The 15,000-nt window shown below is 43.5% G+C and overlaps 1 protein-coding gene across 1 annotated transcript in view; it reads left to right on the top strand.

The window, feature by feature from the left end:
- Positions 1 to 139: 139 nt before the first annotated feature.
- The window catches only part of LOC143298589 (carbonic anhydrase-related protein 10-like), a 50,689-nt gene continuing 35,828 nt past the window's right edge, over positions 140 to 15,000 (top strand). The window contains exon 1 of the mRNA XM_076611470.1: positions 140 to 455. Coding sequence (XP_076467585.1) covers positions 386 to 455 — 70 coding nt within the window. The 5' untranslated portion in view covers positions 140 to 385. The remainder of the gene's footprint in view (positions 456 to 15,000) is intronic.

Below are 15,000 nucleotides of genomic sequence, written 5' to 3' on the forward strand. Positions count from 1 at the left end.
TTGTGCAACGGCAGAAAATGACTTTCCCCAGACAATCTTATACAATAGCATGGCAAGAAGTATGCCTATACTTAACTGTGATATTTTTATACACCCAACTTATTAATTTTGGACGATTGTGCGCGGCAGTGACATTGAGGGATGGTTTCCTAAAACATTGAACTTCACACATGACCTATACGTGACGAAAAGAGGGAGACAAAAAGAAAAGAAAAGAAAAAAAAAAGGTCAGCAAATCATCAAAAAAGAGGAATCGTGTTCTGTGGTTTGAACTGCAAGACTCTGGCACAAGAATTGGCCAACGCTGTAACACAAGAACTGGCGAAGAAATCAAATCCGACGTGTTCACAGAGAGAGAAAGACAGATAGCCGAACCGTTGGAAGCATGGATGGCGTGAAGCGGGTGTTTCTGGCTGTTGTCCTGCAGCTGACGCTGTTCGTGCCTGTACGACAAGGTGAGTCGAGACCTTTAGCTTTTGGTTGAGACCTTTAGTTTTTGGTTGAGACCTTTAGTTTTCAGTTGAGACCTGTAGTTTTTGGTCTGTCTTCCGTTTGTTTGTTCGTTTTGTTGCACTTATTATCGTTCTGTTTTTCTTTCTTATTTCTTTCTTTCGTTTGTGTCTTTGCTTCATTCTTGGGGTCTGTTTCACTTTCTTTCTTTATGTCTTTAGGCCCTTCTCTCTCTTTGTTTCTTTGTTCTTTACTTTTCTTTCTTTCTTTGTGTCTTTCGTGTTTTTCTTTCTTTGCTTTTTTCTTCTTTCTTTATGTCTTTACTTCTTTTGGTCTGTTTTTCTTTTTTTTTTATGAGTCTTATTTTCTCTTATCTCATTTGCCATGTTTATTTTTCTCCCTCTCTTTCTCTGCGTGTCTGTCTGTGTGTCTGTGTGTCTGTCTGTCTCTCTTTGAATTTTTTCACAATTTTTCTCTCTTTTCATGTGGCTTACTTTCTTTTTATTCTATTTTTTTTGTCTTGTTATTTTTCCTCCCCTTTCTCTCTATTTAATTCTTTGCTGAAATAATTTCACAATGGAGACCTGTTCAAATGGGGGTATCAAAACCTGTGAGTTTGTTTCAGAGACACTTTTTTTTTTTTTAATGGTTTTGCAGTTTGTTTCAGAGACACTTTTTTTGATGGTTTTGCAGTTTGTTTCAGAGACACTTTTTTTTAACGGTTTTGCAGTTTGTTTCAGAGACACTTTTTTTAACGGTTTTGCAATTTGTTTCAGAGACACTTTAAAAAAAAAAAAGGTTTTGCAGTTTGTTTCAGAGATATTTTTCAATGGTTTTGCAGTTTGTTTCAGAGACACTTTTTAATGGTTTTGCAGTTTGCTTCAGAGACACTTTTTTAAAATGGTTTTACAGTTTATTTGAGACACTTTTTAATGGTTTTGCAGTTTGTTTCAGAGACACTTTTTTTTTAATGGTTTTGCAGTTTGTTTCAGAGACACTTTTCAATGGTTTTGCAGTTTGTTTAAGAGACACTTTTTTTAATGGTTTTGCAGTTTGTTTCAGAGACACTTTTTAATGGTTTTACAGTTTGTTTGAGACACTTTTTAATGGTTTTGCAGTTTATTTCAGAGACACTTTTTAATGGTTTTGCAGTTTGTTTCAGAGACACTTTTTAATGGTTTTACAGTTTGTTTGAGACACTTTTTAATGGTTTTGCAGTTTGTTTCAGAGACTATTTTTAGTGGTTTTGCAGTTTGATTCAGAGACACTTTTCAATGATTTTGCAGTTTGTTTAAGAGACACTTTTTAATGGTTTTGCAGTTTGTTTCAGAGACACTTTTTAATGGTTTTGCAGTTTGTTTCAGAGACACTTTTTAATGGTTTTGCACTTTGTTTCAGAGAAACTTTTTAATGGTTTTGCAGTTTGTTTCAGAGACACTTTTCAATGGTTTTGCAGTTTGTTTAAGAGACACTTTTTTTTAATGGTTTTGCAGTTTGTTTAAGAGACACTTTTCAATGGTTTTGCAGTTTGTTTCAGAGACACTTTTCAATGGTTTTGCAGTTTGTTTCAGAGACACTTTTTAATGGTTTTTGTAGTTTTGTTGGATTTCTGTGTCATAATCGTTTTCCGTACAGACACGGGGTGTTAGTTTGCGTCATTGAAAACTGCAGAACGTGTGAAAAGAAACATGTTCAGGGAAACTTACTGAGACAAAACATTTACTGGGACACAATATTTTAAGTTAGGAAAAAAAAAAAAAATCAGCATCACGGTAGCGCAGTTAAGAACATATGTAAATGCATGTAAACACAGCACAATATTAGCTTTAAAAAAAGGCAGGTACATAAACATGGACACAAATGTCAGCAAGTATAACCCAATGCTCATGCAAGTCAATGTTGATAAACAACAACAAGAAGCAAACAAACAAACAAACAAACAAGCAACAACAAAAAAAAACAAAACAAAACAAACAAAAAAACAACAAACAAACAAAAAACAAACCAAACCAACCATCCAAACAACAACAACAACAACAAAACAACAACAAAAAACAAAACAACAACAACAACAACAAAAACCCTGAAAGCATTTGCACATGTACAGAACTGTCAGCAAATATTAGCTAGTGCTCATACAAGTCTGACTCTAACTCATGTATGGGGGGGGCTTTCCGAGGTCATATGCAAATAAGGGGGTCACATCTGCGGCCATAATGGACAAACATGACGCTGCTCTTGCGATTTTGATAGATCCTTATGCCTATGCACGCACCTATTTACTTTGCAAACAATCACCTCACCTGTTTAGAAAATTCGAGAAATAGTATTAAAGTTGACAGTAATAAAGTTGATAGTCAACCTCAAACTCTTGGGAACATTATCACAAGGTTGGTGAAGAAAGTCACCACACTCTCGTGTTTCAACACCATGTTTCCACTCAGTGTCAAGTCTTATGGAGGATCTGCTGGTCATTTCGGATGGACCCGTTTTGAGCCCAGTGGCAAGACGCCATACTAGGAAGCAAGTGTCCATGGGTTTGAGTCTAGTCCCGCACCGGAATGGGATTCTCACTCCACGGCACCGCCCCTCCTCCTCCACTAGACATTGAGCTGTGTTCTGGGTGCTAGTCTTTCGGATGAGATCATAAATCGTGTGCCGCATGCATTTAGCGCACTCGCACGAACACACACACACACACACACACACACACACACACACACACACACACACACACACACACACACACAAAACCAACAACAACAGCAAAAAACATGGCCACAAAGTGCCTGTCCCTGGCAAGATTCTGTAGAAAAATTCACTTTGATAGCGCAACAAATATTCTTGCAGACAGAAAAAAAAAGAAAAAAGAAAAAAAAAAAGATGGCGTAGCACTTCGTCCAGGAACAGCAACCTGAATCTTACACAGACAGAAATCTGCTGTGACCAGAAAGTAATACAAGCTATACAATACGACGATACAAACAATGCAATACAAAACAAATAGCTTCTAGAGTATTCTGGAATGTTCAAAAAGAATTTATGAAGAAATTCAATGATTATTTTAGATTCTGCACACAAACACACACAAAAACAAACAAACCGAATATCGCTTGAGAGAAAGATTATGGAACGCACGCACACACACACACACACACACACACACACACACACACACACACACACACCTCCCCCATATATATATATATATATATATATATATATATATATATATATATGTATATATATTCACAGGAAAGAAAGTGGGAAGAAGAAGTGATCCAGTTTGGACGTGCCAGGTCACGTCGCTGCCTTACTGACCCCCTCATCCCACTGGGCACAGCGTTAGTGACCACACACACACACACACACACACACAAACTTATGGACACGAAGTGCTATTTACGCTCGTATTATTTCTGTTGTTGTTGTTGTTCTTGTTTTCGATAGAATTTTGTGTGTTTCTTGTAATTGTTTATTTCTATATTATCCTTTCCCGACCCCCAACTTCCCCATTTCTTCTCCTTTTTTTTTTCTTTTCTTTTCTTTTTCTGAGGGCAGGATGTAAAAAAAGCTGAAAAAGCTTATTCGTTTACCCTCAGTAAAGATCATTTTGACTTGACTTGACTTGACTTTTCCCCCCTTGCTGTTCAACTTAAACATGTCGTCGTGAGTGTAGTTGTGTTAGACAGCGCACCCCCCTCCCCCTACCTCTACTCCTCCCCATTCATTTTGGAACGGTGGCCTAGTAGTGATGCGCTCGACTACAACTTCATAGATTTATCTGTTTGATCTAATGAAAAGGCTGTAATGCGAACCCGTTTCAGCGAGCGTGCGCGCGTGTGTGATATGAAACAGAGGCATAATGAATACGAATTGGTCAGCTGCTAACGAATATTCTTCTCATTGTAACTGTTTTGTCATTTCCACGTTCGACAAAAGCAGTTTCTGCGACTGAGAGAGAGAGAGAGAGAGAGAGAGAGAGAGAGAGAGAGAGAGAGAGAGAGAGGATGGGGGAAGAGAGACATAGAGAGACACACAGAGAGACATACACACACAGAGACTAGAGAGGGAGGGAGGGATGGAAGAGAGAAAGAGAGAGAGAGAGAGAGAATGGTGAAGGATAAAGAGGGACTTAGAGAGACATAGACCATAGATGGAGCTAGGGATGGAGGGAGAGAGAAAGAGAGAGAGAGAGAGAGAGAGAGAGAGAGCGAGAGAGAGAGAGAGAGAGAGAGAGAGAGAGAGAGAGAGAGAGAGAGAGAGAGAGAGAGAGGATGGAGACTTGAGGAGGAAGAAAGTGATCTTGTCAGGCCATGGCTGGTCACGTCGCCTGTCTGAAGGAGCCAACACCTGAGTGACCCCTCCACCCCCCTGCCCCTCCCCCACACCTCATATCTGCTGACCACCCTTCACTGGGCATGACGGGGGGTATGGGGAGGGGGGCATCATATTGCAATAAGGCCAGGCATCTGTCTCTGGTTTTCACTCTCTGTCCCCCCTCTTTCCACCCCTCCCTCTGCCCCCCCCTCCCCTCCACGCTATCTCTCTCCCGCTTCCCCCCTGCCCCCTTCCCCTATCTCTTTCCCGCCCCCCTCCCCCTCTCTCCCCCACCCTCTCTTCCGCCTTCTACCATATCCCCTTCCCCCTCTCCCCCCCTATCTCTCTCCCGCTTCCCCCCTGACCCCCCTCTCTCCCCCACCTTATCTTTCTCCCGCTTCCCCCTCCCCCCTCTCCCTCCCCCACCCTGTCTCTCCCGCTTCCCCCTCTCCCTCCCCCACCCTGTCTCTCTCCCGTTTCCGCCCTCCCCCTCTCCCTCCCCCACCCTGTCTCTCTCCCGTTTCCGCCCTCCCCCCTCTCCCTCCCCCACCCTATCTCTCTCCCGTTTCCCCCTCCCCCCTCTCCCTCCCCCACCCTATCTCTCTCCCGTTTCCGCCCTCCCCCCTCTCCCTCCCCCACCCTGTCTCTCTCCCGTTTCCACCCTCCCCCCTCTCCCTCCCCCACCCTGTCTCTCTCCCGCTTCCCCCTCCCCCCTCTCCCTCCCCCACCCTATCTCTCCCACTTCCCCCTCCCCCTCTCTCCCCTATCCTATCTCACTCCCGCTTCCCCCCTCCCCCTCTCTCTCTCCCCCATCTTTCCGGCTTCCCCCTCCCCCTCTTTCCCCCACCCTCTCTTCCTCCTCATCCTTCCCCACCCCCCCTCTCTCTATCTCTCGCCTCTGTCTTTTTCTCATTGTTCCTGTCCATGTCTGTTTCTGTCTCTCCATATGTCTTTTCTGTGTGTTGTGTGTGAGTGTGTGTTCGTCAATCTGTTTGTGTCTGTCTCTTTCTGTCTCTGTCTCTCTTCTCCCCTGTGTGTGTGTGTGTGTGTGTGTGTGTGTGTGTGTTAAGTGTGTGTGTGTGTGTGTTTGTGTGTATGCGCGTGTGTGTGAGAGTAAGTATGTATGTATGTGCGTGTGTGTATGCGTGCGCGCGCACTCTGAGAGAGAGAGAGAGAGAGAGAGAGAGAGAGAGAGAGAGAGAGAGAGAGAGAGAGCGTGTGCTTGCATTGAAACAATCATAAAAAATAATGGAAGTGGACGACTAACAGCGACTTTGGGTCTAAAATTTCTACATTCGGGGGGCAAAGAAAGAAATATATCTTCAAAGCGAGGAGATTCTCTTAGTCACAGAAAAACAACAACAGTAACAACAACAACAACAACCCCCAACTCTCCTGCTGGGTGGGCGTGTGAGCACAGAGGACTTGCAGCAGGCGCTGAGTCTACCAGCAGTTAGTTCACACACATATCGATCTGGCTTCAAACTGAACTGCTGATGCGCCGAAGCACCGCCATCTCAGCGGCAGTCACACACTTCCCCTAACCTTCTCCCCAACTGGCAGACAGCACTGTGGTATGGTGCTAGTCCACACAATGTGAGTGACAGGTCTATAACTAGGGTCCGTCACTACTACTGTCTCAGTCTGTTCATATCGCTATTACGCGCACGCGCGTGCGCGCGCGCGCACGCACATACACACACTACACTACACTTCACACACACTACACTTCACTTCACAAACACACACACACACACACACACACACACGCACACACACACACATGCGCGCGCGCGCGCGCGCACACACACACACACACACATATATAGACTATACACACACACGTATACACACACACACACACACACACAGACACACACGTACACACACACATACACATGCACATACACACACAGACACAGACACACAGACACACAGATACAAACAGACAGACAGACACACACACACAGACACACACACACAGACACACACACATACATACACTCACACACACACTCACACACGGCCTGACTAACGTCTGGGTGGGTTAATGCGCAGGCCAGGTTTCTTCTTTTAAACTTTTTAAAATATATTTTTTGAAGCCGATGTGGTGTAACTGTGTACTGATCAATTCGCACGCTTCGACACCTTCTTGAACCTGAAACGTTTGTGTGTCTGGTGTGTGTGTGAGTGCGCGCGCGCGTGTGTGGTGTGTGTGTGTGTGTGTGTGTGTGTGTGTGTGTGTGTGTGTGTGTGTGTGTGTGTGTGCGCGCGCGCGCGCGTGTGTGTGTGTGTTGTATGTTGTGTTGTGCATGCGTGCGTGCGTGCGTGCGGTGCTTGCACGTGCCTGCGCGCACTACAGTACACAACAGCACGCTACACTAATCACCAATGAATCTCCCTTCAGCCAGAAGATTCCAGAAGGAACGGTCAGTCAGCCACAGACAGACGGTAAAGCAGCACGGGCAGACAGACAGACTGTAGTGGACGGACGGCAGCAATCCGCTGTGTCAGGGTGGCTCTCTACCACTTTTCCAAAAGACGGTCACGTTCATTTGCCTAATGCCACACACACCATTCACTCCCCAGTGCTCTTCCTGAGCTCTATCCCCCACCCTATCCTCCACCCCTCCTCCCCCACCCCCGCTCCGCACCCCTACCCCGGCACAAGTCTGTGTCGCGTGTTTTTTTTGGGCGTACTCCCCATGACTTGCACCCCCATGGATAAATCTTGGCATACCGTAGAATTACTCCCTTTGGATGATGCAGAGACTTGTTGTATACCTCTGTCTTCGTTTCATGAAAAGAAAGTTGTTGTTTGTTATCTAATTCTTCTGGCTATATTATTTCCTTTCAAAGTACGAAAGTGAATCAACAATAAGTATAAGAACAAGAACAACAAAACAAACAAACAGAAAAACAACAAACTACAGGGACAGAGGAGGATCTTAGAATCACGGCATCTTGTTATATTGCACAGGTTTCTTTCTCAGTGAGTGGGTCAATCTCCGTGGTAAATCAAACGCTGGCGTAAGAATGTAGCCGCCACGGAATCGTTCCAAACCTTCCTCTCTCCCACACCACCCAGTCTTGTATGTTTGTGTTCAGTGAACGGAAGAAAAGGTGTGGATCTGTATCAATGGCCTGACACATGTCACGTCTGTCTGATTTGAGAACAGCATGGCACAACGAATGTCTTCTTGCTTCAGGGAAATCATCAAGATTTCAAGATTGAATTAACCTTTGACCGGGGCATGGAGGAGTTCAGAAAACAACCTAACCAAAATCACCATTACGTTTACCATAACGTTTGTATCAATCAAGGTAAAATGCTGCATAACATTCCTCGATCTGCAAGTTTTGATGAATTCACTGCCTTAACAAAACCCGTTTGCACACAGAAAATGATTTAAAAAATGAGAATACAGACGTTACACATAAATGTTTATCAAAAAACAATTCTTTTGACGAATATCAGGAAAATTTGGATACTCATTGCAACAAGAAAATCATCATAATACAGTTATCTTGTCAGATTTTGTTTTCACAATTACAGTATTCTTTTGGAATTCCGGTTAACCGCACTTTTTCAATATGTAAGTACTGTCTCCTGAGACAGCTTGCAAGCTTTTCCCTTCTGTGTGACATTTTGAGTGAGAATGTCATTTAGCAAACAATTTGGCTACAGTTACTATCAACAAAATGGTTTCCTTCCACAATTCCAAGTGAACGGCCTTCATAGAGTCAAGAGGAAGTCGAGGTAGTTTCCACAGTCCTTTGATAACTGATTTTTAGGGCTGTCCAATGAAAAGAAGAAGAAAAAGCCTGCAGCCTTGCTTGTACTCCCCCCCCCCCAATCCCCTCTTCACTCCTATCTTCTCCGATACAGAAATAGTACTTTATATACATTTTGCATTTTCCGAATATATCGCGTTGCTGGAAAAAAAAAGTCATACACATATTGAACGTGGAGAGAACTTTGAGCAGCTGAAATCCCTGTAACTTACTTCTACTGTTTGAACATTTCTCCACTGTTGTGATAAATCTTTTAAAAGTTTACTATTTATGAAATGGTGATTGAACAGAAAAAGATATGAATATAAAATTCAAAAAAAGGTGAGAGAGAGAGAGAGAGAGAGAGAGAGAGAGAGAGAGAGAGAGAGAGAGAGAGAGAGAGAGAGAGAGAGAGAGAGAGAGAGAGGACTGGAACAGATGGATGTGTTACTTTCATTCTAATTCTTACAGCATCTGCTGGGTTCACTCTTGGAGTTGGAACAGTTGGGTAGGAGGAGTCATCCCTGTCCACCCACACTGAACAGAGGAGGAGCGGGATTTGTGCAGGGTCCTCTCTCTTCATCGATCGGCTTGCAAACGACAGCAGTCTTTCAAAATCCTGGAGATTACCGTGTGCTCAGACGACACTGATTGGGTACCTTCTTAACAATGGTGCTGAAGACCTCAGCCGAGCGACTTGCGGGGCTGTTTTGTGTGTGCTTGGTGGTGTTGGCTGGTTCCTTCTCTTTTTTTTCTCTGTCTGTCTGTCTGTCTGTCCGTCTTTTTCTATGTTTCACACACTCTTCCTGTCTCATCTTTCTCGGTGCCCTCTCTCTCTGTGAGGCTCTTAGTATTCATGCTTTTCTGTTGCTGAGCTGAATAATTTGTTAGTTACGGTGTGTGTGTGTGTGTGTGTGTGTGTGTGTGTGTGTGTAGAAAATAAAGGCTTTCCTGTGGGTGCTGTGCCAATCACGTAGATAAATGAGCAATAACAAATATTGCCCGCAAAAGCTTTCCAAACACCACCGATTCGTGACAAGTCTCCATTGAGTTGCCTACTGTTGTCACACATATGGCTTCTGTTTTTCCACAACAGACCTGACTTAACTGCTACTTATACTTTGCTTTTCCTTTTTTTTTTTAAATTACAAAGGGTGTTCAGTCTAATATCATCATCTTAGATGAAAAGACTATAAATAAATAAACGAAACGAATCAAAAGGTGTTTCACGAGTAATTTCAGTGAGAAATTAGCCATGCCCACTCCACAAAGAAAATAATAGCACGAACTATCATACATGTTGCAATCGGGGATGGGGGTGGGGGTGATAAATCGACACGCTTTGTGATAAACGTGTCTAATATCATCATCTTAGATAAACAGACTATACATAAATAAACGAATGAAGCAAAACATTCATGGAAATGCCTACCCAGCGTGTGAAACTGTCTTCAAGATCTACAACTGTCCACGGTATACCAATTCGTGTCGTAGACTTGATCAAAGACGGGAAGATGAGGTTGGCTCCGGGGTCGGCTAATCTCTCTTTTCTTTGGTCTGGTGGTCGATTTTGCGCTCAGCGTTTCCCCTTCATCGGGGAACAGAGAAAGAAATGATTCTGCGTCTCCCAGCCTGGCTTCGTGTGAGTAGACAGAGACATACCTCTGACCCTGCCGCTCTCAGCTGCTGCTCAGAGATGTCAGTCAGTCTGTTCGACCGACCGGATTTGTCAGCCTTGATTCTTGCGCGCAAGATTGTTTCTCTACCGCTTTTCAGCTTATTGCTGCGTTTGTAGGAAGCAGCTTCCACATTACCTTGTATCTACGAGCGGGATTTTTCAAAATTCTCTATTGCATAATTTACGTGTATGACAATTTCCTTACCGTTGTTAAATTCCCGCACAGGGGTAATCGTGCGAATTGTCCAGCTTCTTGAGGTTTTGATCCAAATCTCTCTATCCTAGTCCTGTGCAAAGATATACCTCTGCAACAAATTGTGTGGCCCTACCCAAGCAACTCATCTTCCCCTCCAATTTATGCCTGTGGTGAGTTCGTATCACAGTGTCCGGTGTTAACAGATTCATGGGGGACTGTCGTTGAATCGACGTAATCCTGTCCCATGACTAAGCAGTTGTTGTCAACAGGGGGCTGTGTGGGTAGTGGCCAGCGTAAGCTGAACCGGATCAAGTCCAGGAGGGTCTGGGTTCGATTCCCGCTCTCCTCCTTAATCTCAAGTTTGACAGGAAAATAAACTGAGCGTCTAGTCATTCGGACGAAATAATAAACCCAGGTCCCCTGTGCAGCATGCACTTGGCGCACTGGAAAAGAACCCATGGCAACATAAGTGTTGTCCTCTGGCAAAAGTCTGATAGGTGCACAAATATACAAATATATATATGCATGCACCCATGGCCTGACTGAGCGCGTTAGATTATGCTGCTGGTCAGCAGACGTTGTGTAGCATATATATATATATATATATATATATATATATATATATATATATATATATATATATATGTATATATTTGTTGTTGTTGTTGTTCGAACGCAGTGACACTTCCTGGAGACACTGAAACTGAATACTGGATCAAGTGCTATCGAACACCACTGAAGTGACATAGCAGCAGCGCACGTCCTCCTCTGATGGGTAGCCTTGCGCTGACATGACCTTGTGTCTTCTCATCCGCGTTATTCTCACGCCGTTGACATCGAACATGCACAGCCACACCCGTTCTGTTGCAATCCCAGCGCCAGTTGCCTTCGCCAATGACAAACATGTATAATGGGCCAGAAAACAAACAACAGCAACAACAAAAAAAAACAACAACAACAAAAAACAAAAAAACAAACAAACCAAAAACAAAAATAAAACAACAGTGTTAGTCTGTACATGCCACTCCCAGCTATTACCACTGTTCACAGATATCAGTCAGTATAGACGTCCCACTATGTGTTAATCCTGAATGCTAATGGTCACACGCTGCGCTTTGTCCCGAAGGCTGATACCTCGCCAATGAGGGGCCATTAACAGATCCTAGAGCTCCTCTCTGCTTGCAGGCTATTCCATTGCTGACACGTGACCGTGTGTAGGGAGACCGTTCACTGGGTGGGCTGACAACCTTGGGTGGACTAATGGGAGACCTGCAACAGACTCAGGGGACTCATTGAGCCAAGTGACGCGAAAATTATTCAAATTTTCGCTGCAGACATGTGCATGAGCTCGTGATACACTACACTACGACAGGACTGCATTGCTCACGCTCTCATGTTATATGAACTCAAATGGGCGAGCGAGCGTGTGGTTGACCCTATTTTGTTTGTGACTTAGAAGGCGTTATTTAGGAGTAAACAGAACAAGAAGAAGAAGAGGAAGAAGAAAAAGTGTAATGCCAAAGTCAATCTGTAACTGAAAATAGAAAGCTTGAAATGGACGGGAATAAGAACCATTCACGATGTTGTGATAAAAAAACAAAAACAAACCCAAAACAAACAATTTCCCCTGTTCCTTGAGTGCAGTATCCACCACAACCTCACGATGAAATCACAAATAGTTGTTACTATTTGTGATTTTTCTGACTAAAATCTTCTTCCTCGTATCTGGGCGGTATGAAAACACAAACACTCAGACAACATAAACAGTTGTTTCCGACTCTGTCAGTAATTCACTGTCATCTAAACAAGTTGAAAGCACAAACAGTTGTGCGCCTGCGCGCTGCATGCTGCTCAGAACGGGGAAATAATTGGCTCAGATATGCAGATAAGTGCCTGTCAATGCCCTCCAATATATTAGTAATAAGCTGTCGCTGTGATGAATTGTCCTTGTATTGAACGTTTTGTCGCTCTGGCATGTTATTATTCTCCGAGATGGCTCCTGGAGATGTTGTCGGGGGAGATGAATTGTTCTCCTTTCCCGTCCTTCTTCGTAGTTGTGGAGTGTCCCTCCTCCCTCCCCCATTCCCCCCTCCCCCCTCCGGCCTCTCTTCTTCCCACGACTCTTCTGCCCGCTTCTCAGTCCGACCATTGATGCGGAGAGAAGGATGCTTGTCTTTTCGGTTTTACCTGTGACGGGCACAATAGCCAAGTGGTTAAAGCGTTGGGCTTTCAATCTGAGGGTTCCGGATTCGAATCTCAGTAACGGCGCCTGGTGGGTAAAGGGTGGAGATTTTTTACGATCTCCCAGGTCAACATATATGCAGACCTGCTTGCGCCTGAACCCCCTTCATGTGTTTACGCATACAGAAGATCCTGTAATCCATGTCAGCATTCGGTGGCTTATGGAAACAAGAACATACCCAGAATGCACGCCCCCGAAAACAGAGTATGGCTGCCTACATTGCGGGGGTAAAAACGGTCATACATGTAAAAGCCCACTCGTGTTCATACGAGTGAACGTGGAAGTTGCAGCCCACGAAAGAAGAAAAGAAACGAAGCTTTTTCCTGTGTGCAGTTTTAAGTTTCAATTTCTGAAAGTGTCATAGCGTTAGGATCAGCAGCATACATAACCCAAAGCGCTAAGTCAGGCCTTGAGTGCATGCATGTTCTTTCTTTCTTTCTTTTTTTTTTCAACATTTGTACCTGTCAGAATGGATTTCTTCCACAAAATATTGTCAGAGGACAACACGTGTGTTGCCATGGGTTCTTTTTTCAGTGCGTCAAGTGCATGCAGCACACGGGGGAAGGGGGAGGGGAGGGGTGGGGCAGGGGGCGGGAGGGTGGGTGGGTGGGACCTCGGTTTGTCGTCTAATCCGAGTGATCAGACGGTCAGTTTGATTTTCCAGTCAAACTTGGGAAGAAGGGCGAGACTGGGTTTGAACCCAGACCCTTACGGAGAATATACTGGTTGTTAAACGTCTGAACCATTCTGCCACCCCCCCCCCTCCCTCCTCCACCCCTGTCTGCAGTTCCGGGGGAAGACATTAGCAAATATAATGAACAGATCAAAGACATAAAGCCCGTACGTTCGAGACAACCATGGGCATGGCTCTGTGGAGATCATCACAGGACATTGAAATCCTCCCTGGTCTGGCATAATATCCTTTCATTTTATACACTGAAATTATAAGAATAAATCAAATATTATTTGCAACATGAAGGGGATGATCTGAACACTTAAGGCAAGGGAAGAATTGTTTTTACTGACGACCGATCTGCTTCAGGTGGCACCAGAAAGGATCCTCAGGGACGTTGGGTGCAGTTCGCGTTGTTATTCATAACTAGTAGCGTTTTTGTTCTACTCACCTCACTTGATTCATTACCATAACCTTTTCTCAATTTCTTTTATTCAATTCAAATGTATAAGAGGGTAAGCAACCACATTCGTTTGCCTGATTTTTTTCTTTATGGAAGACGTACATATGATAAAGACATGAATACATATGGGGGACAAAAGGGGGGAGGAGGAGGGGAGTCTGATGCATAAATGTATAAGAATGAAATTCCAAAATGATTGAATAATAGGAGCATTCATATATGAGTAGGGCTCAATTACACTGCAGTGGGTTGGCATACAGAATGCAGTCAGAGCACATTGTTTCTAGTAAGAATTACAATTTTGTTGGGCTTCATGGACATCATGACCATAACTGTTGTTCTATGACCATCAGTCGAGGTGAACCATTGGATGCATTATGGTTTTCATTTGAAAATGAATTGAAATGGGTGAAGGAACGTGAGGCACACCACAAGAATGAAATGAAAAGATATACAGACGCCACAAGACATTTTCTCCTGACAGTACAGCAAGAAGAACGTCTGCTTTATGATCTGGGTACATTATCTCTCTCTCTCTCTCTCTCTCTCTCTCTGTGTGTCACGTTTCATCTGTCTGTTTAAGCTTGACATCCAAACACAGATTAGTTAAACGGGACGGGACATAACCATTTATCTCTCAATGCTAAAAACAACAACAACAAAAAACCCCAAACAAACAAACAAACAAAAAACCGCCAGAAAATGTCAACATATTCATTTAATATCTTCATTTCCTATCTTAGACTGAAGAAGTCGATTCACATAAACTTTGAAATTATATCTTTAAGAGTCATGTTTATCAAGTCCTGATGATTGTAGGTCACTTAATATCCTTCCACTGGAGCTAAAACTTTAATACAATAAGGGTGTTGTTTTTTTCTCTCACAAAATAGTAAGTAGCAAACGCACCTTCTTCAATTATTGATAATTTCCAAGTTAATATCTCAAGACACTTACTTTGGTAATGTATCTTCCAAAGCTTGAAGTCCAGTCTCATACAGCGGGGGTACTTACTGGAATAATTTACCATCACATTAAAAAAAATCTAACAATAACAACTTTAAACAGAATGTCAAGGGGTACCTATTCACAAAACTAGAAAGTTTGTGGGTTCCCTCTCGCTCTTTCTTGTCTGTTTGTTTTGTCTGTTTGTCCACCTGCTTGTGTGTGTGTGTGTGTGTGTGTGTGTGTGTGTGTGTGTGTG

Source organism: Babylonia areolata, chromosome 24, assembly GCF_041734735.1.
Source record: "Babylonia areolata isolate BAREFJ2019XMU chromosome 24, ASM4173473v1, whole genome shotgun sequence".
NCBI classification, from domain to species: domain Eukaryota; kingdom Metazoa; phylum Mollusca; class Gastropoda; order Neogastropoda; family Buccinidae; genus Babylonia; species Babylonia areolata.